At 53.8% G+C, this 27,871-nt stretch overlaps 1 protein-coding gene across 1 annotated transcript; it reads left to right on the plus strand.

The window, feature by feature from the left end:
* The first annotated feature begins 258 nt into the window (after positions 1–258).
* LOC142909415 (mutS protein homolog 4-like) lies at positions 259–27,871 on the plus strand. The gene is made up of 21 exons (XM_076059732.1): positions 259–424; positions 631–794; positions 2,148–2,396; positions 3,536–3,825; positions 5,233–5,340; positions 5,804–5,919; positions 6,291–6,464; positions 7,821–7,990; positions 9,075–9,142; positions 9,866–9,940; positions 11,708–11,772; positions 15,837–16,014; positions 16,814–16,942; positions 19,872–19,975; positions 21,107–21,231; positions 21,758–21,958; positions 23,083–23,201; positions 23,554–23,682; positions 23,815–24,046; positions 25,931–26,019; positions 26,117–27,871. Exons 1-21 carry the CDS (start codon positions 420–422, stop codon positions 26,306–26,308), a joined length of 2,982 nt encoding a protein of 993 aa, XP_075915847.1. The 5' UTR covers positions 259–419; the 3' UTR covers positions 26,309–27,871.

Here is a 27,871-nt window from a genome sequence, read left to right on the forward strand (position 1 = left end):
GTGTCTGTGTGTGATGTGTGTGTGTGTCTTGTGTGTGTGTGTCTTGTGTGTGTGTGTGATGGCTGTGTGCGTGTGATGTCTGTGTGTGTCTTGTGTGTGTCTGTGTGTGATGTCTGTGTGAGTCTTTTGTGTGTGTGTGTGTGATGTCTGTGTGTGTGTCTGTGTGTGTGTCTGTGTGTGATGTCTGTGTGTGTGATGTGTGTGTGATGTCTGTGTGTGTATTGTGTGTGTGTGTGTGATGGCTGCGTGTGTGATGTCTGTGTGTGTCTTGTGTGTGTCTGTGTGTGTGTGATGTCTGTGTGTGTCTTGTGTGATGTGTGTGTGTGTCTTGTGTGTGTGTGTGATGTCTGTGTGTGTCTTGTGTGTGTGTGTGATGTCTGTGTGTGTGTCTGACAGGTGATCCGCTCTTTTGAAATCGGATGAGGTAATCTCGCAGATCCTCATCGTTTGAGCAGCGTTAAGCCCCTCGCACAGATTTGAATATTCCCCAAGCTTCCTAATCACTGCCAGGCTCAGGCGTTAACATCTCCTAGCCACCGTGATGATGATGATGGTGGTGGAACACACGACCTCTTGCTGTATACCAGGTGAGGTAGTCAACATCTCGCTCACCCCCAGGCTTGGTTGCAGGATGTCCACGAAGGGTCCCAAGTACTCGTTTGGCCTACTGCTGGATTCTCCTCCCCGGCGCACAAAGACCAGAGCCAAGCTACACAGCACCACCGCCTCCACCTCCTCCGCCTCCTCGTCTTTGCTCAGCTCCACGCCCGCGGCACGCCACTCCAGGATGCAAGGTCAGAGAGAGTGCAGGAGGGCAATCAGCGGCGGAGCCAGGGGGCGGGGGGGGGTGACAGGGTTAGACAATTGTCACCCCCGAAAAAAAAATAAAAAATCGAAAAATCTGAAACATTGTGCGTGTAAGTGCACGACACTCGGTCCGGCGGACTTCGTGTAACTGCACCATCAGAGCGTGTCGCCAAACCGATGGCGTCTGGTTCAAGCCTGACTCTCTAATCATCTTCTTTGGTTCTTTCGGTAAAGTCACCACCACGTAGAATGAGAATAAAATAATAAAATAAAACAATAAACTTATCACGACGTTTCGGCCGCAACGCAGGTGGCCTTCTTCAGGCCACCTGTCGTCCCAACAGGTCTGTCCCTTTAAACCTGAAGAAGGCCACTTGTGTTGTGGCCGAAACGTCGTGAGACTTTTATTGTTTTATTATTTTATTCTCATTCTACGTGGTGACTTTACCGCAAGAACCAAAGAAGATGAATCCTTGCAGTCATGAAAGCTTTAAATCGAAATCTCTAATCATTCTTGAAGTTAACATTTGTTGAATGTCACCCCGGGCTGAAAATCCTGGCTCCGTCCCTGAGGGGGATGACGCCTCTCCGCGGATTATTTTGATGTTGACGGATTACCGTACTTTGGCTCCTCTTGCTCCTTATCCTTTGGTTCTTTTGGTGAGGTCACGTGGACTGCTCCTACGTCAGCTCCTACGTCGGCGGTCCACCTGCTGTGTTCGTTTCACACCTGGTGACGGTTGCTTGTGTCGCGATCCAAACGTCGTGATCCATTAAAATGTTTTCGTACCTATGTGAGTTTTTGCCGAAATAACTCAACAACATGAATTCCTGTGGTCACGACAGGTTTAAGGAACAGATTGCATCTGGCTGCTCTCCGCTCCCTGCGGAGCGTTAAGGCCCCGACAAGCCCACGGCTTTCCATTCCGGGCACCGTTCTGTGATGTTGCGTCGAGCAAATGTGTGGCCCTACGCAGCCTCTCCCCCCCCTCCCTTTAGAAAATCAGCTCGCTCCCTCCGCTAGGGTCTTGTCAAAGGGGAGCACCGTTAATCCTGCCGAACAGGATTTCGCACAAGACCTCGCTGGGGTTGGTGGGCGGTGGGGGGGGGAGACGAGAGGGAGGCGTCGTTCCTCGCCAGCTGTCGAAGAATGCAAGCTCTCTCGCTTCTGTTTTTGGTGAAGCCTCTCTCTTGAACGATGTCGGCCTTCTGGTGCCATCGCGCTCCCCCCGTGCCGCGTTGGAACAGGGCCGTGAGCGCGAGGAGCCCCGAAGAAAACGGACCGCTTTAATTAAGTCTCCGTCCGCCCCCCCCCCCCCCCCCGTTTCTCTTGTTCCCAGAGTCGGGATTGGCCGACCGGAGCGGCAACGCCGACACCGCCACAACCACCAGCGGCGGCGGCAGGGCCCGCGGCGGTGGTGGCGGTGGCGGCTGCGGTGATGCTCCCACCGTGGTGATGCCAGGCTTCTCCTCCTGGGCCCCGCGGGCGCCCCTCCCCTCTTCCCGGTTCCGTGCGGCGCCAGGCGGCTCGCGGCGGCAACGCCAGCGGCATGCGCCCGGCAGCAGCAGCAGGGCCACCACGTCCACCGGTAGACTCGCACAGAGACCCGTAGACTCACACAGAGACCCGTAGACTCACACAGAAACCCATAGACTCGCACAGAGACCCGTAGACTCACCACCCTTCATAGACTCATACAGAGACCCATAGACTCACCACCCTTCATAGACTCACACAGAGACCCGTAGACTCGCACAGAGACCCATAGACTCACACAGAGACCCATAGACTCACACAGAAACCCATAGACTCACACAGGACCCATAGACTCACACAGAGACCCATAGACTCACACAGAAACCCATAGACTCACACAGAGACCCATAGACTCGCACAGAGACCCGTAGACTCACACAGAAACCCATAGACTCGCACAGAGACCCGTAGACTCACCACCCTTCATAGACTCATACAGAGACCCATAGACTCACCACCCTTCATAGACTCACACAGAGACCCGTAGACTCGCACAGAGACCCATAGACTCACACAGAGACCCATAGACTCACACAGAAACCCATAGACTCACACAGGACCCATAGACTCACACAGAGACCCATAGACTCGCCACCCTTCATAGACTCACACAGAGATCCGTAGACTCACATAGAGACCCGTAGACTCACACAGAAACCCATAGACTCACACAGGACCCATAGACTCACACAGAGACCCATAGACTCACACAGAAACCCATAGACTCACACAGAGACCCATAGACTCGCACAGAGACTCGTAGACTCACACAGAAACCCATAGACTCACACAGAGACCCGTAGACTAACACTGAAACCCATAGACTCACACAGAGACCCATAGACTCGCCACCCTTCATAGACTCACACAGAGACCCGTAGACTCGCACAGAGACCCATAGACTCACACAGATACCCATTGACTCACACAGAGACCCGTAGACTCACACAGAGACCCGTAGACTCACACAGAGACCCGTAGACTCACACAGAGATCCGTAGACTCACATAGAGACCCGTAGACTCACACAGAGACCCGTAGACTCACACAGAGACCCATAGACTCACACAGAGACCCATAGACTGACACAAAAACCCATAGACTCAGACAGAGACCCATAGACTCACACAGAGACCCGTAGACTCACACAGAGACCCGTAGACTCACACAGAGACCCATAGACTCACACAGAGACCCATAGACTCACACAGAGACCCGTAGACTCACCACCGTTCATCGACTCACGACAGGAGGCAGCACCCCGTCTCTCTTGTGGCCCCGCAGCGACCTCGTTCTCCACGACTGACGACGCCGACGCCGGCGACGAGGAGGAGGAGGAGGAAGTGGAGGCGAGGTCGGTGGTGGTGGCGTTGGCAGAGGGCCGAGGTATCGCTCGGGGCGAGGTCGGCCTGGCCAGCATCGACCTGCGCTGCCCCGAGCTGGTGCTGTGTCAGTTCCCCGACAGCCAGCCCTACGTCAAGGTCAGCCTCCGCCCCTCCTTCTCTCTCCGTGCACGAACACAAAGGGCCCCCCCCCTCCTGTGCAGTGCGTGTTATGAACCGGGCCCTGAATTAAAAACTAAAACACGCACATTCTTCACCTGCGCGGTAAAGCGATTGTCATTTTTGTCACTTGCTGTACGGCCGGATAATGCGACACATCTCTAACCTAAGTTTTCTTTGTGGTTGTGGTTGTTTTGATTTGAAGCTTTCGTGACTGCAGCAGTAATTCATATTCTTAGCTCTTTCGGTAAAGTCACCACGTTGAAGGGAAACAATAAAATACTAAAATATATATAAAACTATAAAAATTCTCACGACGTTTCAACCATAACACAAACGGTCATCATCAGATGTCAAAACCAACGGCAAGAAACATTTGAAAGAAGTGGCGGTTCACATTAATTTATTTATTTATAATCGGTGCATTTATTTATTTATAAAAATACGTTGGCGCCACGATTTGTCAGTTTATTTAGAATGACGAGTCCATCTATGTTCTGAAAAGAGGAGGGGGGAGACGAAAAATTAATGTATGCTGTCTGAAAGCCACCGTAAGCGTGAACAATCAATTAAGACCTGAAATAGTTTATCAAATCCTTACAATGATTGCTAAGCCAGAATACATCTTCTCGGTTTAAATTGTCTCTGTGCTTATTATTTTATTGTTTCCCTTCAACGTGACTTTACCGAAAGAGCTGAGAATATGAATCACTGCAGTCACGAAAGCTTTAAGTCAAAATTTGATGCTTTTCTTGGTCGTGTTTTTGTTGGTTTGTTGGTTTGTTGCGGTTGCACTCCGATTCAAGAGCCGGATGGCTCACAGGGCTATACCCAAAATAAACTGAAAACTGAAACTGAACCTTCAACACACTCGGCCGTTCGTAAAAGCTGAAGGGTGGTTTCGTACTCTGGTAAGAGAGCAGAATCACCGAACCGGAATTGATCGCTTGAAAGCGTTTAGCGCGGGGCCCTTGAAAGTGCGGGACCCAGTAGCCACGTAAGTAGCTACGTGCCAATGTGTGCGTGTCGTTATTCTGCAGGTATGCAGTATATTTATATACATTGACAGGTTAAGTTAGTATTAAACTATTAAACACTAGTTTTTTAATTTTACCTTACCTCATGCACCTAGCTTGGCACAGCAGTCAACCCACTGCACCTGGGTCTGTCCCGTGACCTCCTCCTGGTGCACCTAGCCTGGCACAGCAGTCAACCCATTGCACCTGGGTCTGTCCTGTGACCTCCTCCTGGTGCACCTAGCCTGGCACAGCAGTCAACGCACTGCACCTGGGTCTGTCCCGTGACCTCCTCCTGCTGCACCTCAGCCTGTTATTCTCGTTGCTGGCGCTGCTGCTGCTGCTGCTGTTGCTGCTGCTGCTTGTTCAGGCGATCACCAAGCTGCAGGTGCTACGCCCGCTGGAGGTGGTGATGCCCCAAACGGCCTGCAACCCAAACGCCAGCAAAATGTTCACCCTGCTGAGGGACTACTTCCCTGTGAGCACGCACGGAGGGCATCGCCACTACTCACCACGCGGAGACTCCTAGACTCATCACACAGAGAGCCATAGACTCACCACGCAGAGACCCATAGACTCATCACACAGAGACCCATAGACTCATCACACAGAGACCCACAGACTCATCACGCAGAGACTCCTAGACTCATCACACAGAGACCCACAGACTCACCACACAGAGACCCATAGACTCATCACACAGAGACCCATAGACTCATCACATACAGAGACCCATAGACTCACCACACAGAGACTCCTAGACTCATCACACAGAGACCCACAGACTCACCACACAGAGACCCATAGACTCATCGCACAGAGACCCAAAGACTCACCATACAGAGACCCATAGACTCACCACACAGAGACCCACAGACTCACCAGAGACCCACAGACGCACCACAGTGGGTGCTGCCACCTCGTGGTGAGTGCGTGTGCAGGAGGCCCACGTGACCACGGTGCTGAGGAAATATTTCAACGAGGAGCGGGGCATGGACGCCGTGCGAAGGCTCTGCGTGCCCCACATGGCCACCGTACTCATGGACGTGCAGGGGAAGTGAGTGGGTGTGTGTAGGTGTGTGTGTGGATGTGTGTGTGGGTGGGTGAGTGGGTGGGTGAGTGGGTGAGTGAGTGTGTGGGTGAGTGTGTGGGTGAGCGGGTGAGGAGCTCACCGGTGAGCTCCTCCGGCAGGCAAGGCTGCGTTGGCTGGGCCATGTAGCCCGCATGCCCAGCCACCGCATGCCCAAACAGCTTTTGTTCGGCCGCATCGAGGGGGCTAAACGGGCACGGTACGGGCTAGAGAAGAGATGGAGTGGTTAGGGTTAGGGTTACCCACTCACTCACCCACCCACCCATCCACTCACCCATCCATTCATCCACCCACTCACCCACCCCCCTCTCACCCTCCCCCCTGCCGACCACCCCCAGATACTACTGCCTGGCTTCGCCGGCGGCGCTGCTGCAGTATGTGGAGTTCATCCAGGGCGTGGTGCTCGCCCCGGCCTCCGTGCGCGTCTCCTTCTGCGGCAGTGAGCGCACCGCCATGATCGACGGCACAACGGCCGCCAACCTGGAGCTGCTGCGCAACTCCCACGACCCCCGGTAGACGATGCCTCCTCTTCCCTCGCTAGCGGGGATAGCCGCTCCCCCTTCTGTGTGTTGGTGTGTGTGTGTTGGTGTGTGTGTTGGTGTGTGTGGTGTGTGGGTGTGTGTGGTGTGTGTGGTTGTGTGTGGAGCCAGGAGATTGAATATCTACCCTCGGGGCTCCTCCAGAAACAACGAAAAACCACTACGGGTGGCCACGTGGAATGTTCGAACGCTCACTGCGGAGGAGAGGCTGCCACTCCTCTGTCGGGAGCTGGACCGGTACCGCCTGGATCTATGTGGCATTCAGGAGGTCCGGTGGACTGGCTCTGGCTCCTGCCACCATGAGGGGTGGACAGTCCTCTACTCGGGACAGCAGACTGCCAAAAAACAGGGAGTGGTTCTTCTTTTGAACAAAAGAATGAAGGGGGCGTGGGAGCGTGGCGGTGAGGTGTGGGAAGCTGTAAGCCCCAGGCTACTTTGGGCTCGCCTTCCCATCAACCCGAGGCGAGGAATGGTGGTCGTGGTTACTTATGCCCCCACCGAAGATGAACATCCGTGGAGGGATGCAGGCAAAGCCGATGAGTCAGATGCCTTCTATGACCTCCTGTCGCAGGTGCTGGCTAAAGTGGCCCCTCGGGATAGAGTGGCCCCTCGGATAGGTCATGTAACCCGCATGCCCAGCCACCGCATGCCGAAACAGCTTTTGTTCGGCCGGATTGAGGGGGCTAAGCGGGTGCGGCACGGGCTAGAGAAGAGATGGAGTGATGTGGTACAGGAGGACGTGGAGCTGAGTGGACTTGCCGATGACTGGTACCAGCGGTGTCAAGATCGGCCTCTGTGGAGGAGGCTCATGAAGGACGCTACTGGGCAGTTGGAGGCAGTCGCCCTCCAACAACAATGGAGGGCAGAGGAGCGACGCTCACAACAACGAGCGGAGCGCCGGGTGGCTAAAGCACAGCAGGTTGCCACAGTAGGGGGCACAGGTGGTGCATCAGCCAGTCATCTCAGTCAGTCGACCCGTGGCACCTGGGTCTGCCCCGTGACCTCCTGCCAGCGGGCGTTCGACACTTCACGTAGCCTCAGGGTGCACATAGCCTGGCACAAGCGTCGTGGTGATGTCACCGCCACTTAGTGGCGAATGGTGGTTGTTGTTGTTTTGTGGTTTGTGTTGGTGTGTGTGTGTTGGTGTGTGTGTTGGTGTGTGTTGGTGTGTGTGGGGGTGTGTGTGGGTGCAAGTGTGGTAGTGTGTGTGTGTTGGTGTGTGTGCGTGTATGTGTGGGTGCGAGTGTGGTGTGAGTGGGTGTGTGTTGGTGTGTGTGTGACCCTCCTCCACCCGTGTGTGTGTGTGTGTGCGTGCGAGCGTGCACCCAGGAGCTCCCACTCGCTATTCGGGGTGCTCAACTACACGAGGACGCGTGGAGGAGCGCGCCGGCTCAGAGCCAACATCCACGAGCCGCTGGTGGACGAAGAGACGCTCAGAGGCCGTCTCGACTGTGTGGATGAGCTGATGCAGGAAGACAACTTCTATAGAGTGCAGGCCGGTGGGTGGGTGGGTTGGTGGGTGGGTGGCTGAGTGGGTGGGTGGGTATGTGGGTGGGTGAGTGGGTGAGTGAGTGGGTGGGTGGGTGAGTGGGTGAGTGAGTGGTTGGGTGGGTGGGTGAGTGGGTATGTGGGTGATGGGGCAGTTGTGGAGAGAGTGGAGAGTTTCCCATACCTGGGCAATGTGCTCATGACCGGCTCCGGTTTAACAGCAGAGGTCTCACTCCGAATCAGTCGAGCGGCATTATCTTTTAATCGGTTGCGTAACGCTGTGTGGAAGTTACCTGGTCTGTCGCTCCGCACGAAGCTTCGGGTCTTCCCTCCCTTCTCTACGCTTGTGAAACGTGTACCCCCCTAATGGAACATCTTCGCCGGTTAGAAATATTTAGGCTGGCCTGCCTACGATCAATCCTGGGTTTAACCAGGCTGGATTGTGTAAGGAGCTCACAAATCCTCGAAAAATTTGGACAAAGTCCCATCGGTGAGCTCCTCCGGCAGGCAAGACTGCGTTGGCTGGGCCATGTAGCCCGCATGCCCAATCACCACATGCCCAAATAGATTTTGTTCGGCCGGATTGAGGGGGCTAAACGGGCGCGGCACGGGCTAGAGAAGAGATGGAGTGATGTGGTACAGGAGGACGTGGAGCTGAGTGGACTTGCCGATGACTGGTACCAGCGGTGTCAAGATCGGCCTCTGTGGAGGAGGCTCGTGAAGGACGCTACTGGGCAGTTGGAGGCAGTCGCCCTCCAACAACAACGGAGGGCGGAGGAGCGACGCTCACAACGACGAGCGGAGCGCCGGCTGGCTAAAGCACAGCAAGTTGGCACAGTAGGGGGCACAGGTGGTGCATCAGCCAGTCATCTCAGTCATCTTAGTCAGTCGACCCGTGGCACCTGGGTCTGCCCCGTGACCACCTGCCGGTGGGCGTTCGACACTTCATGTGGCCTCAAGGTGCACATGGCCTGGCACAAGCGTCGTGGTGACGTCACCGCCACTTAGTGGCGAATGGCGGTTGTTGTTGTTGTGTATGTCTGTGTGTGTGTGTCTGTGTGTATATGTGTGATGTCTGTGTGTATGTGTGTGCAGCTATCAGTCAGTTTCTGGATGTAGACCACCTGCTCTCAATGCTGATTCAAATCCCTAAGACAGAGACGGTGAGATGATCACTTTAATCATCATCAGCATCACCTCGCTCAGCACCACACAGTACCCCTTCATCACGTTAAACAGGGGTGGGGAACGTCCGGTCTCTGGCCCTGCCAAGGCAACCGCAGGCAGGACTCGAAATTCAATAAATCTAGGTAGAGCAAACCTGGAAGAGCAGTTGCGAGTAGCAACAACATCGTCAATACCGGCTAACATCACCAAACGCTTCGCCAAAGAGAAGCAGTTCCAGCCCATCGCATTAGGGGCGAGTTAATTAAACGTTTGACCGGATATAACGGGCTAATTTTTAAGTTGATCAATTTTGTATGGCCCGCGAATGATGTTGTAAATATCCAAATGGCCCTTGGTAGAAAAAAGGTTCCCCACCCGTGATGTAGAGAGAGAGGCTATTTAGTGATCTATTTATTTGTCTATATTTATCTCTACATGTATCTATCTATATTCGGTAAAGTCACGTAGAAGGGAAATAATATAAATATAAAACAATACAATTTTCTTGCTGTGGTTTTCACACCTTGATGATGATTACTTGTGTTGCAGTCGAAACTTCGTGATAATTTTATTGTTTTATATTTTTATTATTTTATAGTTTCCCTTTCTACGTGGTGACTTTACCGAAAGAACCAAGAATATGAATCCCTGCGGTCACGAAAGCTTTAAATCAAAATGTATCTATCTATGTATCTGTCTATCCATCCACCCTGTTCCAGTTGAGAACTTCTGAGTCTAAGATCAACTACGCCATCCACCTCAAGCATGTCCTGGAGTTGGTGTCTCCACTGCAGGTTACATCGCCTGCCCAAGATCACTGTCATCACTAATTATTGTTAATCACTACCATCACTAATTATCATTAATCACTGTCATCACTAATTATTGTTCATCGCTATGATCACTAATTATCATTAATCACTGTCATCACTAATTATTGTTAATCACTACCATCACTAATTATCATTAATCACTATCATCACTAATTATTGTTAATCACTATCATCACTAATTATTATTGATCACTGTCATCACTAATTATTGTTAATCACTATCATCACTAATTATTGTTAATCACTATCATCACTACTTATTGTTAATCACTATCATCACTAATTATTGTTAATCACTGTCATCACTAATTATTATTGATCACTGTCATCACTAATTATTGTTAATCACTGTCATCACTAATTATTATTGATCACTATCATCACTAATTATTGTTAATCACTGTCATCACTAATTATTATTGATCACTATCATCACTAATTATTGTTAATCACCATCATCACTAATTATTGTTAATCACCATCATCACTAATTATTGTTAATCCCTGTCATCACTAATTATTGTTAATCACTGTCATCACTAATTATTGTTAATCACTGTCATCACTAATTATTGTTAATCACTATCATCACTAATTATCGTTAATCACTGTCATCACTAATTATTGTTAATCACTATCATCACTAATTATTGTTAATCACTATCATCACTAATTATTGTTAATCACTGTCATCACTAATTATTATTGATCACTATCACCACTAATTATTGTTCATCACTGTCATCACTAATTATTATTGATCACTATCACCACTAATTATTGTTAATCACCATCATCACTAATCATCGTTAATCACTATCATCACTAATTATTATTAATCACTATCATCACTAATTATTGTTAATCACTATCATCACTAATTATTGTTAATCACTGTCATCACTAATTATTATTGATCACTATCACCACTAATTATTGTTCATCACTGTCATCACTAATTATTATTGATCACTATCACCACTAATTATTGTTAATCACTGTCATCACTAATTATTATTGATCACTATCATCACTAATTATTGTTAATCACTGTCATCACTAATTATTATTGATCACTATCATCACTAATTATTATTGATCACTATCATTATCATTAAGCTGCCACTGGGGGTGCCCCTAGGCCACAGCAGACTCACACACAGAGACAGCTGCCACTGGGGGTACCCCTAGGCTACAGCAGACTCACACACAGAGACAGCTGCCACTGGGGGTGCCCCTAGGCTACAGCAGACTCACCCACAGAGACAGCTGCCACTGGGGGTGCCCCTAGGCAACAGCAGACTCACACACAGAGACAGCTGCCACTGGGGGTGCCCCTAGGCAACAGCAGACTCACACACAGAGACAGCTGCCCCTGGGGGTGCCCCTAGACCACAGCAGACTCACACACAGAGACAGCTGCCACTGGGGGTGCCCCTAGGCAACAGCAGACTCACACACAGAGACAGCTGCCACTGGGGGTGCCCCTAGGCAACAGCAGACTCACACACAGAGACAGCTGCCACTGGGGGTGCCTCCACAACACCCACAGGTAGGGTGAGTGGCAGGTGAGGTGAGTGGTGAGGTGAGGGGTTGGTGAGGGGTGGGTGAGTGTTGAGTGAAGGGTGAGGTGAGTTGAGTGGTGAGGTGGTGAGTGGTGAGGTGGTGAGTGGTGAGTGACAGGTGCAGGTGTCACCCTCACCTATCTCTCCCCTGCTGTGTTCCCAGCGAGCGCTCAGCCCCTGCAAGACTCCACTGCTGACAGCCTACCAGAGCTCCCTGTTGGACTGCAGGTGACGAGGAGACCGGCTGGTGGTGGTGGTGGAGGTGGTGACTGTGGTGACGGTGGTGGGGGTGATGGTGGTGGAGGAGGTGGTGGTGGTGGGGGTGGTGGTGGGGGTGGTGGTGGGGGTGGTGGTGGTGGGGGTGATGGTGGTCGAGGAGGTGGTGGTGGTGGTGGTGTGGGTGGGGGTGGTGGAGGAGGTGGTGGTGATGGTGGGGGTGGTGACGGTGGTGGTGGTGGTGGTGGGGGTGGAGGTGTGGGTGGTGGTGGGGGTGATGGTGGTGACGGTGGTAGTGGTGGTGGTGGTGGTGGTAGTGGGGGTGGTGGTGTGGGTGGTGGTGGTGATGGTGGTGATGGTGGTGACGGTGGTGAGGGTGATGGTGGTGATGGTGAGGGTTGTGACGGTGGCAAAAACAACCCCCTACCTCCTCGTTGGTACCGGATGGCAACGCTGTGGTGGGCAGTGCCATGGGGGGAGGGCCTATTTAGATTTTTGGCTTTTCCCTTAATGACGTTTGTAGCCACCACAGCAGCCAATTGGGGGCTCTGCATGGGTGCGAGGGGCTGGTAACCCATCTACGTTCAATTAATTATCACCAAACCATGAATGAAAAATGTAATTAATAAGCTTGTGCCGGAGGCCCCGGGGGGATAGGCATTTATGACGTCTCCTGGCCAAACCCCATTTGGCGGAGCCAGGAGACTGAATCCTTCCCCTCGGGGCTCCTCCTTTAACAACGAAAAGCCACTACGGATGGCCTCGTAGAATGTTCGAATGCTCACTGCGGAGGAGAGGTTGCCACTTCTCTGTCGGGAGCTGGACCGGTACCGCCTGGATCTCTGTGGTAATCAGGAGGTCCGGTGGACCGGCTCTGGCTCCTGCCACCGTGAGGGGTGGACAGTCTTCTACTCAGGGGAGGAGACTACCAAACAACAGGGAGTGGCTCTTCTTCTAAACAAAAGAATGAAGGGGGCGTGGGAGCGTGGTGGTGAGGTGTGGGAAGCTGTAAGCCCCAGGCTACTTTTTGGGCTCGCCTTCCCATCAACCAGAGGTGAGGAGTGGTGGTCATGGTTAGTTATGCCCCCACCGAAGATGAACATCCGTGGAAGGATGCAGGCATAAGTCAGATGCCTCCTATAACCTCCTGTCACAGGTGCTAGCTAAAGTGGACCCTCGGGATAGAGTCATCTTGTTGGGTGACTTCAATGCCCGAGTTGGTCATGATGCTGACACCTGGTCTGGAGTGATTGGAAGGCATGAGCCAGATCAGCTCAATAACAACGGCAGGAGGTTGCTAGATTTGTGTGCAGCCCATGGGCTTATAATTACCAACACGCTGTTCCGGCATCGGCGCATCCACACAACATCATGGATGCATGCCGGGTCTAAGCAAGGCCATCTACTGGATGTCATAGTGACGGAACAGCGAATGCGGGCCCATGTCCTTGACACCAGGACCTACCGTGGTACTGATCTGCCCACTGACCATCGACTAGTCATCTGTAAGATGCGCCTGCCATTCTTCCACTCCGGTGGTGGGTGTACACCCAGGACCCCATTTAAACCCATAGTGGCCTGGTCTCAGTGTGGCTGGGGTTGGCATCGTCCCCCACTCCTCCTAATGTCGAGGGACAATGGGCGAGATTTAGGACTGTGGCTCATGCAGCTGCAATGGCTGCTTTGGGTACACGGTCCAGACCTCCCCAGAGACCTTGGCTGACAGTGGAGGTGCTCAGGCTGGCTGAGAAAAGCGACAGGCCCACTCTCATAGCCTACAGCATCCCGCGTCGGAGAATGAGGAGGCTTACCGTAACCTTTGCTCGGAAGTATGGAGAGCCGTGAGGTGCTGCAAGGATGGGTGGTGGTCGCGGGTTGCTGAGGAGATGGAGTCTGCCTCAATGGCCCGCGATCACAAATCGCTCTTTAACTCCATAAAAAAATATAACCTGCAGCGCCACACCTATTACCATCATTAGGGGAAAGAACAGTGACCAAATCTCCGACCCCGAGGAACAGGTTTGCATATTTGCTGAGCATTTCTGTGAGGTCCTGGGGGAGGAAAAATCCCTCAACCTGGAAAACATTGTGGGCCAAAGTGGGGATGACACTACTGAGGCTGCGGTGCCTCAAATATTGGAAGAAGTCACCCCCTGTGAGTGGCTGGCTGAGGTGCCATCTGTTGAGGAAGTACTGAAGGCAATCCAGAGTCTGAGACCAGGAAAGGCACCGGGTAGAGACGATCTCCCATGCAAAATGCTGAGGAAGGGTGGCGTTTGTGCACAAACTGTCCTACATGACATCATAACAACAGTCTGGACCACTGGATGGGTTCCGCAGGATTGGAAGAATGCCCTGGTGGTCCCCCTCTTTAAGAAGGGGGACCGTACAGACTGTAACAACTACAGGGGTATCTCACTCCTCAGTGTGCCGGGAAAGGTCCTGGCAAGGATTATTCAACATCGCCGTGCAAGGCACGCTTAGAAGAGGCATGCGGAACCCCAATGCGGTTTCAGGAAAAGGCGTTCCTGCACATGTCATATTTTCTGTCTGTCTGCTACAGTATAGGTATAGGGAATTCCAACAAGACCTACATCTCTGCTTTATTGACCTGACCAAGGCCTATGACACCATCAGTAGGCCTGGGCTCTGGGTTGTTCTTCGTGCTTTCGAAGTCCCTGACCCTCTGCTCATGATCATTAAGGACCTTCATGATAGTGAGCGGGCCCAGGCAAATCTACGTGGCCGGGAGTCGGAGCCATTCCCTGTACACCTTGGGGTGCGGCAGGGATGTCCTCTGGCTCCCACATTATTAAACATCTATTTTGACCACGTAGTTCGTGAAGTCTTCAGTAGCTGTACCGGAGGAATTCCCATCTGGTACAGATAGAATGGGAGGCTGATCGATGCCCGGGTGCGGTCAAGGGATGGCTCCCGATTGTTCAACCATGTAATGTATGCCGATGATCTGGGAATTGCTGCTCACTCAAAGGAGGAGTTGGAGGCACTGCTGCTGAACCTGGAGCTTGCCACTAAGAGGTGGAGCCTTACCCACTGAAACTAAGCACTTGCCTGGGTATTTTGTGCCATCGGACACTCCACCCCCACAACTTCCAATTGGTGATGGGATAGTTGTGGGGAGAGTGGAGAGTTTCCCATACCTGGGCAGTGTGCTCATGACCGGCTCCGGTTTAACAGCACTCGGAATCGGTCAAGCGGCATTATCTTTTCATCGGTTGCGTAATGCTGTGTGGAAGCTACTTGGTCTGTCGCTCCGCACTAAGCTTCAGGTCTTCTCGGCCACAGTCATTCCCTCCCTTCTCTATGCCTGTGAAACGTGGACCCCCCTAAGGGAACATCTTTGCTGGTTAGAAACATTTAGGCTGGCCTGTCTACGATCCATCCTGGGTTTAACCTGGCTGGATTGTGTGAGGAGCTCACAAATCCTTGAAAGATCTGGGCAAGGTCCCATCGGTGAGCTCCTCCGGCAGGCAACACTGCGTTGGCTGGGCCATGTAGCCCGCATGCCCAGCCATCACATGCCGAAACAGCTTTTGTTCAGCCGGATCGAGGGGGCTAGAGAAGATGGAGTGACGTGGTACAGGAGGACGTGGAGCTGAGTGGACTTGCCGATGACTGGTACCAGCGGTGTCGAGATCGGACTCAGTGGAGGAGGCTCGTGAAGGATGCTACTGGGCAGTTGGAGGTAGTCGCCCTCCAACAACAACGGAGGGCGGTGGAGCGACGCTCACAACAACGAGCGGAGCGCCGGGTGGCTAAAGCACAGCGGGTTGGCACAGTAGGGGGCACAGGTGGTGCATCAGCCACTCATCTCAGTCAGTCCCCCCCTGGCACCTGGGTCTGCCCCGTGACCTTCGTGCCAGCGTGCGTTCAACACTTCACGTGGCCTTGAAGTGCACATGGCCTGGCACAAGCGTCGTGGTGACGTCATCGCCACTTAGTGGCGAACGGCGGTTGTCGTCGTCGTTGTTGTTGTCGGCGACGGTGGCGGCGTCGATGGCGGCGGCGACACCACAACCCCCACCGCGTCTCCTCCCCCGCTGTCCCCGTGCCAGGTTCCCTGCGATCCTGGGCAAGCTGCGCACGGTGCTGACCGACGATTTGCCCTTCCGCAAGGGCAACCTCCTCTCGGCCAGGACACGGCGCTGCCACGTCGTGCGCCCCGGCCTCAACGGCTTCCTGGACCTCGCTCGGCGCATCCTCTCCGAGGCTGTCGGAGACATCGAAGGCACGGCACGGCTCACCCACCCGTAGCCCTCCCCGGCCGTCTTTGTATCTCTCTCTTCCTCTCTCTCTCTACCGCCTGCTGCTGTACGTTTGGAGTTTGCGTGTCTCTCTCATCATCGTCATCATCACGGTGGCTGCGAGATGTCAAGTACCTCGCCTGGTACGCAGGAGGTCGTGGGTTCCACCATCATCTCCCCCCCCCCTCTCCTCCTTTCTCCCCCACTCTTCCCCCTCTCTCCCCTGCCCATTCTCTCTCTCAGAGATCATCAAACAGCTCTCCGTGATTCACAGCCTGCCCATTCTCTCTCCCAGAGACCATCACACAGCTCTCCGAGATTCAGAACCTGCCCATTCTCTCTCTCCCAGAGATCATCAAACAGCTCTCCGTGATTCACAACCTGCCCATTCTCTCTCTCCCAGAGATCATCAAACAGCTCTCCGAGATTCACAACCTGCCCATTCTCTCTCTCCCAGAGATCATCAAACAGCTCTCCGAGATTCACAACCTGCCCATTCTCTCTCTCTCAGAGATCATCAAACAGCTCTCCGTGATTCACAACCTGCCCATTCTCTCTCTCCCAGAGACCATTACACAGCTCTCTGAGATTCAGAACCTGCCCATTCTCTCTCTCCCAGAGATCATCAAACAGCTCTCCGTGATTCACAACCTGCCCATTCTCTCTCTCCCAGAGATCATCAAACAGCTCTCCGAGATTCACAACCTGCCCATTCTCTCTCTCCCAGAGATCATCAAACAGCTCTCCGTGATTCACAACCTGCCCATTTTCTCTCTCTCCCAGAGATCATCAAACAGCTCTCCGAGATTCACAACCTGCCCATGTCCATGAGCTACAGCGCCCTGCGTGGCTTTTACATCCAGACGTCCGCTCACTCCCTGCAGCCCGAACAGCGTCTGCCAGAGGTCTTCATCAAGGTCAACGCACAGAGACTCACAGACTCATCACACAGAGACTCACAGACTCACCACACAGACTCATAGACTCATCGCACAGAGACCTATAGACTCATCGCACAGAGACCCACAGACTCACCACACAGAGACTCATAGACTCATCACATAGAGACTCACAGACTCATCGCACAGAGACCCATAGACTCATCGCACAGAGACCCACAGACTCACCACACAGAGACCCATAGACTCACCACACAGACTCATAGACTCATCGCACAGAGACTCACAGACTCATCACACAGAGACTCACAGACTCACCACACAGACTCATAGACTCATCGCACAGAGACCCATAGACTCATCGCACAGAGACCCACAGACTCACCACACAGAGACTCATAGACTCATCACATAGAGACTCATAGACTCATCGCACAGAGACCCATAGACTCATCGCACAGAGACCCACAGACTCACCACACAGAGACCCATAGACTCACCACACAGACTCATAGACTCATCGCACAGAGACTCACAGACTCATCACACAGAGACTCACAGACTCACCACACAGACTCATAGACTCATCACACAGAGACCCATAGACTCATCGCACAGAGACCCACAGACTCACCACACAGAGACCCACAGACTCACCACACAGAGACTCATAGACTCACACAGAGACCCATAGACTCATCACACAAAGACCCATAGACTCACCACACAGACTCATAGACTCATCGCACAGAGACTCACAGACTCATCACACAGAGACTCACAGACTCACCACACAGACTCATAGACTCATCGCACAGAGACCCATAGACTCATCGCACAGAGACCCACAGACTCACCACACAGAGACTCATAGACTCATCACATAGAGACTCATAGACTCATCGCACAGAGACCCATAGACTCATCGCACAGAGACCCACAGACTCACCACACAGAGACCCATAGACTCACCACACAGACTCATAGACTCATCGCACAGAGACTCACAGACTCATCACACAGAGACTCACAGACTCACCACACAGACTCATAGACTCATCACACAGAGACCCATAGACTCATCGCACAGAGACCCACAGACTCACCACACAGAGACCCACAGACTCACCACACAGAGACTCATAGACTCACACAGAGACCCATAGACTCATCACATAGAGACCCATAGACTCATCACACAGAGACCCATAGACTCACCACACAGAGACCCATAGACTCATCACATAGAGACCCACAGACTCACCACACAGAGACCCATAGACTCACCACACAGAGACCCATAGACTCACCACGCAGAGACGCATAGACTCATCACACAGAGACTCAGACTCACCACTCACAGACTCACCACTCATAGACTCACCACTCACAGACTCACCACTCATAGACCCAGAGTCTATGTGTGAGTTTATGTGTCTAGGTGTGAGACTATGTGTGAGTCTGTGTCTATCTGTGAGTCTGTGTCTTTGTGTGAGTCTATGTGTCTATGTGTGAACTATGTGTGAGTCTATGTGTCTACGTGTGAGTCTGTGTCTATGTGTGATTCTATGTGTCTATGTGTGAGTCTATGTGTCTATGTGTGTGTCTACGTGTGAGTCTATGAGTCTATGTGTGAGTCTATGTGTCTATGTGTGAGTCTATGTGTGAGTCTATGTGTCTATCTGTGAGTCTATGTGTCTATGTGTGAGTCTCACCCCTCACCCCACCACTCACCACACCCCTCACTCACCACCCCTCACTCACCACTCAGCGCACCACTCACCACACCCCTCACTCACCCCTCACCACCCCTCACTCACCACTCACCACCCTCACTCACCACTCACCACCCCTCACTCACCACTCACCACCCCTCACTCACCACCACTCACCACCCCTCACTCACCACTCACCACCCCTCACTCACCACCCCTCACTCACCACTCACCACCACTCACTCACCACCACTCACTCACCACTCACCACCCCTCACTCACCACTCACCACCACTCACTCACCACCACTCACTCACCACTCACCACCCCTCACTCACCCCTCACTCACCACTCACCACCCCTCACTCACCACTCACCACCACTCACCCCATCACTCACCACTCTCACTCACCACTCACCACCCTCACTCACCACTCACCACCCTCACTCACCACTCCCCACCACTCACTCACCACTCACCATCCTCACTCACCACTCACCACCACTCACTCACCACTCACCACTCTCACTCACCACTCACCACCCTCACTCACCACTCACTCACCCCTCACTCACCCCTCACTCACCACTCACCACCCCTCACTCACCACTCACCACACCCCTCACTCACCACTCACCACCCTCACTCACCACTCACCACCCCTCACTCACCACTCACCACCACTCACTCACCACTCACCACCCCTCACTCACCACTCACTCACCCCTCACTCACCCCTCACCACTCACTCACCACCCCTCACTCACCACTCACCACACCCCTCACTCACCACTCACCACCCCTCACTCACCCCTCACCACACCTCACTCACCACTCACCACCCTCACTCACCTCTCACTCACCACTCACCACCCCTCACTCACCCCTCACCACACCTCACTCACCACTCACCACCCTCACTCACCCCTCACTCACCACTCACTCACCACCCCTCACTCACCACTCACCACCCCTCACTCACCACTCACCACCACTCACCCCACCACTCACCACCCTTCACTCACCACCCCTCACTCACCACCCCTCACTCACCACTCACCACCCCTCACTCACCACTCACCACCCCTCACTCACCACCCCTCACTCACCACTCACCACACCCCTCACTCACCACTCACCACCCCTCACCACCCCTCACTCACCACTCACCACACCCCTCACTCACCACTCACCACCCCTCACTCACCACTCACCACCCCTCACTCACCAGGTGAGCAAACGTGGGAACCTTCTCAGCTACACCACCATGGACCTCATGAGGCTGAACTGCCGCAGCCAGGAGGCCGTGGAGGAGATTTACCTCATGTCCAACGTGTGAGAGAACACCCCTACCCCAGGCAGAGTGTGGTGGACTAATCTCCATCTGTTCCTCCACTCACTGCCCCGTCTACCTGTGGGGGTTGCAGAGGAACCCCCTGGCTATGCCCTGCACTACTATACACTACACTATACACTACACTATACACTACACTATACACTACACTATACACTACTATACACTACACTATACACTACACTATACACTACACTATACACCACAATATACACTACACTATACACTACACTATACACTACACTATACACTACAATATACACTACACTATACACTACACTATACACTACACTATACACTACTATACACTACAATATACACTATACTATACCCTACACTATACACTACTATACACTACACTATACCCTACACTATACATTACTATACACTACACTATACACTACACTACTATACACTACACTATACACTACACTATACACTACACTATACACTACTATACACTACACTATACACTACACTATACACTACACTATACACTACTATACACTACACTATACACTACACTATGCACTACTATACACTACACTATACACTACTATACACTACACTATACACTACTATACACTACACTATACACTACACTATACTACTATACACTACACTATACACTACTGTACACTGTACATTACACTATGCACTACACTATACACTACTATACACTACACTATACACTACTATACACTACATTATACACTACACTATACACTACTACACTATACACTACATTATACACTACTATACACTACACTATACACTACACTATGCACTACTGTACACTATACACTACACAATGCACTACACTATACACTACACTATACACTACTGTACACTATATACTATACACTACACTATACACTACTGTACACTATACACTACACTATGCACTACACTATACACTACACTATACACTACTGTACACTACACTATACATTACTATACACTACTACACTACACTATGCACTACACTATACACTACACTATACTCTACTGTACACTACACTATGCACTACACTATACACTACTGTACACTACTCTTTACACAACACCCTTTGGGGAGGGGAGGGTGACCCCCGCTCTGTCTCCGTGCCCAGGGTGTTGTCCAAGCTGTTTGCGGAGATCCGGGAGGACATTGTGTGTCTCTACAAGCTTGCTGACGCAGTGTCCATGGTGGACATGCTGCTGGCATTCGCTCACCGCACCACGCTCACCAAGTCCGGTACGCGGTGAGTGGGTGGGTGGGTGGGTGAGTGGGTGGCTGAGTGGGTGGGTGAGTGAGTGAGGGAGTGAGTGGGTGAGTGAGTGGGTGAGTGAGTCGGTGGGTGGGTGGATGAGTGAGTGGGTGAGTGAGTGGGTGAGTGAGTGGGTGGGTGAGTGAGTGAGGGAGTGAGTGGGTGAGTGGGTGAGTGAGTCGGTGGGTGGGTGAGTGAGTGGGTGAGTGAGTGGGTGAGTGGGTGGGTGATTGAGTGCGTGAGTGGGTGAGTGAGGGAGTGAGTGAGTGAGTGGGTGAGTGGGTGGGTGGGTGAGTGAGTGGCCTTCACCCCCCGTGACCTCCCCCCGTGATCGTCACCCCCGTGACCTCCCCCCGTGACCTCCGCCGCCGTGACCTTCACCCCCCGTGACCTCCGCTCCCGTGACCTCCCTCCTGTGACCTCCCCCCCCCGTGACCTCCTCCCCCCCCGTGACCTCCCCCTCCGTGACCTCCCCCCCGTGACCTCCCCCCCGCTGTCTGTGGTGAGCTGCAGTCCGTCCGGAATTCTCTGGCACGCTGGCCCTCAAGGGGGCTCGCCACCCCATCCTGGAGCGGGTGCTGGGCTGGCCGCTGGTGCCTAACGACGTCTTCCTGTCGGACGCCTCAAACTTCCTCGTTGTCACGGGGCCCAACAACAGCGGCAAGTCCACGCTGCTGAGACAGGTGGCACTCTGCCAGGTGATGGCACAGATCGGTGAGTGGGTGGGGGGGGGTGAGTTGGTGAGTGAGTGGGTGGGTGAGTGAGTGAGTGAGTTGGTGAGTGGGTGAGTGAGTTGGTGAGTGAGTGAGTGGGTGAGTGAGTGAGTTGGTGAGTGGGTGGGTGAGTTGGTGAGTGAGTGAGTGGGTGGGTGAGTGAGTGAGTTGGTGAGTGGGTGGGTGAGTTGGTGAGTGAGTGAGTCGGTGGGTGAGTGAGTTGGTGAATGGGTGGGTGAGTTGGTGAGTGAGTTGGTTGGTGAGTGGGTGGGTGAGTTGGTGAATGAGTGAGTTGGTGAGTGAGTGAGTGGGTGAGTGGGTGAGTGATTGGGTGAGTGAGTCAGTGAGTTGGTGAGTGAGTGGGTGAGTGATTGAGTGGGTGAGTCAGTGAGTGAGTGAGTGAGTGGGTGGGTGAGTGACTGTTTGAGTGAGTGGGTGAGTGAGTGATTGAGTGGGTGGGTGGGTGAGTGAGTGGGTGAGTGATTGAGTGGGTGGGTGAGTGAGTGGGTGAGTGATTGAGTGGGTGAGTAAGTGGGTGAGTGATTGAGTGGGTGAGTGAGTGGGTGAGTGAGTGAGTGGGTGAGTGAGTGAGTGAGTAGGTGAGTGAGTGAGTAGGTGAGTGTTTGAGTGAGTGAGTAGGTGAGTGAGTGAGTAGGTGAGTGAGTAGGTGAGTGAGTGAGTGGGTGATTGAGTGAGTAGGTGAGTGAGTGGGTGAGTAAGTGAGTGAGTGGGTGATTGAGTAGGTGAGTAAGTGAGTAGGTGAGTGTTTGAGTGAGTGAGTAGGTGAGTAAGTAAGTGAGTGAGTGTTTGGGTGAGTGAGTGAGTAGGTGAGTAAGTAAATGAGTGAGTGTTTGAGTGAGTGAGTAGGTGAGTAAGTAAGTGAGTGAGTGTTTGAGTGAGTGAGTGAGTAGGTGAGTAAGTAAGTGAGTGAGTGTTTGAGTGAGTGAGTGAGTAGGTGAGTAAGTAAGTGAGTGAGTGTTTGAGTGAGTGAGTAGGTGAGTAAGAAAGTGAGTGAGTGTTTGAGTGAGTGAGTAGGTGAGTAAGTAAGTGAGTGAGTGTTTGAGTGAGTGAGTGAGTAGGTGAGTAAGTAAGTGAGTGAGTGTTTGGGTGCTACCACTGCTTCAGGTTGTTTCGTACCAGCCGACTTTGCCTGCGTGAGGATCGCTGATCAGATCTTCACTCGCATCGGTGTGGACGACGACATCCAGCCACTCTCCTCCACCTTCACCATCGAGATGAGAGAGGTGGGTGGGGAGTGAGAGGGTGGGTGAGTGGGTGGGTGGGTGAGTGGATTGGTGAGTGGGTTGGTGGGTGAGTGTGTGAGTGGGTGGGTGAGTGTGTGAGTGGGTTGGTGAGTGGGTGGGTGAGTGGTTGGGTAGGTGGGTGAGTGGGTTGGTGAGTGGGTGTGTGAGTGGGTGGGTGAGTGGATGTGTGAGTGGGTGGGTGAGTGGGTGGGTGAGTGGTTGGGTAGGTGGGTGATTGGGTTGGTGATTGGGTGTGTGAGTGGGTGGGTGAGTGAGTGAGTGAGTTGGTGAGTGGGTGGGTGTGTAGGTGGGTGAGTGGGTGGGTGACCCCCGGTGACCCCCATGACCCCAGGTGAACTACATAGTTCGCACAGCCACCGACCGCTCTCTGGTGATCATCGACGAGCTCGGGAGGGGCACCGGGGTCCACGAGGCCCTGGGGATCTGTCACTCGGTCTGTGAGTGTCTCCTGCAGCGCAAGGTGGTGACCACTCACACTCACCACAAACACTCACCACTCACACTCACCACACTCACCACTCACACTCACCACTCACCACTCACCACCCTCACCACCCTCACCACCCCTGTGTGTCTCCCCCCCCTCCCCCAGACGTTCACCATCTTCGCCACCCACCACCTGGAGCTGAGCCACCTCTCCACCCTCTACCCCAACGTCTCCAACAGCCACTTCCTGGTGGAGTCGCGCAATCAGCAGCAGCAGCAGCTGCCCTGGGCCGGCCGTCGTGACGGTAAAGCCGCTGGTGCCGACGACTCGCGGACGGTGCCACGTGTGACGTGCACGTACAAGCTGGTGCAGGGGCACACGCCGGACACGCACTACGGTACTACGCGTGTGTGTGTGTACGTGTGTGTGTGTGTACGTGTGTGTGTACGTGTGTGTGTGTGTGGTCCGGAAAAACAACCCCCTACCTCCTCGCGGTGCCGGATGGGCAACTCTGTCGTGGACAGTGCTTTGGGGCGAGATCCAATTTTGATTGGCTCCTCCCCTCATGGCAAATGCATCCACCACAGGGGCTAAACGGGGGCTCTGGACAGGTGCGAGGGGCTGGTAACCCTTCCACCTTCAATTAATTACCACGAAACCACGAGTTAAACTGAAATATGTAACTAATAAGCTTGTGCCGGAGGCCCCGGGGGGACAGGCGTCTATGACGTCTCCTGACCAAACCCCATTTGGCGGAGCCAGAAGACTGAATATCTACCCTCGGGGCTCCTCCAGAAACAACGAAAAACCACTACGGGTGGCCACGTGGAATGTTCGAACGCTCACTGCGGAGGAGAGGCTGCCACTCCTCTGTCGGGAGCTGGACCGGTACCGCCTGGATCTCTGTGGTATTCAGGAGGTCCGGTGGACCGGCTCTGGCTCCTACCACCATGAGGGGTGAACAGTCCTCTTCTCACGGCAGGAGACTGCCAAACAACAGGGAGTGGCTCTTCTTCTAAACAAAAGAATGAAGGGGGCGTGGGAGCGTGGCGGTGAGGTTTGGGAAGCTGTAAGCTCCAGGCTACTTTGGGCTCGCCTTCCCAACAACCGGAGGTGAGGAGTGGTGGTCGTGGTTACTTATGCCCCCACCGAAGACGAACATCCGTGGAGGGATCCAGGCAAGGCCGATGAGTCAGATGCCTTCTATGACCTCCTGTCACAGGTGCGAGCTAAAGTGGCCCCTCGGAATAGTCATCTTGTTGGGTGAATGCCCGAGTTGGTCATGATGCACCTGGTCTGGAGTGATTGGAAGGCATGGGCCAGACCAGCTCAATAACAACGGCAGGAGGCTGCTACATTTTTGTGCAGCCCATGGGCTTGTAAATACCAACACGCTGTTCCGGCATCGCCGCATCCACACAACATCATGGATGCATGCCGGGTCCAAGCAAGAACATCTGCTGGACTACATAGTGACGGACCAGCGGATGCGAGCCCATGTCCTTGACACCAGGACCTACCGTGGAGCTGATCTGCCCACTGACCATCGACTTGTAATCTGTAAGATGCACCTGCAATTCTTTCACTCCGGTGGTGGGTGTACATCCAGGACCCCATTCAAACCCTTAGTGGCATGCTCTGCCGGCTGGGATTGGCATCGTCCCCCACTCCTCCTGATGTCGAGGGTAAATGGGCGAGGTTTAGGACTGTGACTCATGCAGCTGAAATGGCTGCTTTGGGTACGCGGTCCAGACCTCCCCAGAGACCCTGGCTGACAAGAGGAGGTGTTCAGGATGGCGACAGGCCCACTGTCATCGGCTACAGAATCCCACGTCGGAGAATGAGGAGGCTTACCGCAGCCCTCGCTCGGAGGTTCGGAGAGCCGCGAGGCGCCGCAAGGATGGGTGGCGGTCGCGGGTTGCCGAGGAGATGGAGTCTGCATCAGTGGCCCGCGATCACAAATCTCTATTTAACTCCCATCAAGAAAGTAACCTGCGGCGCCACAACCGATTACCATCATTGGGGGAAAGAACGGTGACCCGATCTCCGATCCCCAGGGAACAGGTTTTCAGATTTGCCGAGCATTTCCACGAGGTCCCGGTAGTGGGAGGGGGGAAACCCCTCGGCCCGGAAAAACGCATCGCGGCACAGAGCGGGGATGGCCCTGCCGAGGCCGCCGGCGCCTCAAACATCGTGAAGAAGAAGCCGTCGCCTTCCCCCCCCCCTCCTCCTCCCTCTCCCCCTCCTCCTCCCCCTCCCCCCCCGCGTGCCCCGCGTCCAGGTCTGGAAATGGCCACGCTGTCATCGCTGCCGCCCTCCCTGCTGCGCGACGCCACGGGGCTGCTGGCGCGGATCGGCGGCAAGAGCTGGGTAACGACGCTGACCCCCGCTGACACCCCCGCCGCGACCCCCCCGAGACCCGCCCGTGACCCCCCGCCGCCCGTGACCCCTCCGCGACCCCCCCCAGATGGAGCGTCAGGCCGACTCCGCGCCCGTGCTGCACCGAGCGGCCGTCCACCGCCTCGCGACGAGGCTGGGCCAGGCGGCGCGACACTCGCGGCTGGACGGAGCCGGCCTGGCCTCGTACCTGGGGTCGCTGAGACAGCGGTACCTCGACGAGCTGGAGCACATCGCTGACGCCACCGCTAACACCCACTGAACAACACCACCACGAACACCACCACCGCTAACACCCACTGAACGACACCACCACCACCACCACCGCTAACACACACTGAACAACACCACCAACACCACCACCACCGCTAACACCCACTGAACGACACCACCACCAACACCACCACCGCTAACACCCACTGAACGACACCACCACCACCACCACCGCTAACACACACTGAACAACACCACCAACACCACCACCACCGCTAACACCCACTGAACAACACCACCAACTTCACCACCACCACCGCTAACACCCACTGAACGACACCACCACCAACACCACCACCGCTAACACCCACTGAACGACACCACCACCAACACCACCACCGCTAACACCCACTGAACGACACCACCACCACCACCGCTAACACCCACTGAACGACACCACCACCACCACCGCTAACACCCACTGAACGACACCAACACCACCACCGCTAACACCCACTGAACGACAACACCACCAACACCACCACCACCGCTAACACCCACTGAACGACACCACCACCAACACCACCACCGCTAACACCCACTGAACGACACCACCACCAACACCACCACCGCTAACACCCACTGAACGACACCACTACCAACACCACCGCTAACACCCACTGAACGACACCACCACCAACACCACCACCACTAACACCCACTGAACGACACCACCACCAACACCAACACCGCTAACACCCACTGAACGACACCAACACCGCTAACACCCACTAAACGACACCAGCACCAACACCACCACCGCTAACACCCACTGAACAACACCACCACCAACACCAACACCGCTAACACCCACTGAACGACACCACCACCGCTAACACCCACTGAACGACACCACCACCAACACCACCACCGCTAACACCCACTGAACGACACCACCACCAACACCACCACCACCAACTGAACACCACCACCAACACCACTAACACACACTGAACGACACCACCACCACCACCACCACCGCTAACACCCACTGAACACCACCGCCATGATGCACCAGCAACACCACCACCAATGCCACCACCACCAGCAACACCACCACCAATGCCACCACCACCACCAACAACACCACCAACAACGCCACCACCACCAAGAATGCTACCACCACTGCCACCAGCTAAACACCACCACCACCACGATCCACCACAAACACCACCACTACCGCCGCCACCAACTGAACACCACCACCACGATCCACCACCAACACCACCAACAACGCCACCACCACCATGATGCACCAGCAACACCACCAACAACGCCACACCATCAATGCTGCCATCACCACCGCCACCACCACCACCAAGAATGCTACCACCACCACCGCCACCAACTGAACACCACCACCACCACCACGATCCAACACCACCAATGCTACCACCACCAATTCCACCACCACCACCACCACGGTGGAGGGGTAAGCGTGTGGGTACCATTGTGTGGTGTGGGGTAGGCTGACGGAGGTCCCGATTAGCCAGACGATGATGTTATTTCGTGCTGTGTTGTTGGATATATAAACAAAAAGTTTACTGTCAAA

Source organism: Petromyzon marinus, unplaced genomic scaffold, assembly GCF_048934315.1.
Source record: "Petromyzon marinus isolate PM22_M1 ecotype Great Lakes invasive population unplaced genomic scaffold, UKy_Petmar_22M1.pri1.0 PM_G_Scaffold_121, whole genome shotgun sequence".
Taxonomy (NCBI): domain Eukaryota; kingdom Metazoa; phylum Chordata; class Hyperoartia; order Petromyzontiformes; family Petromyzontidae; genus Petromyzon; species Petromyzon marinus.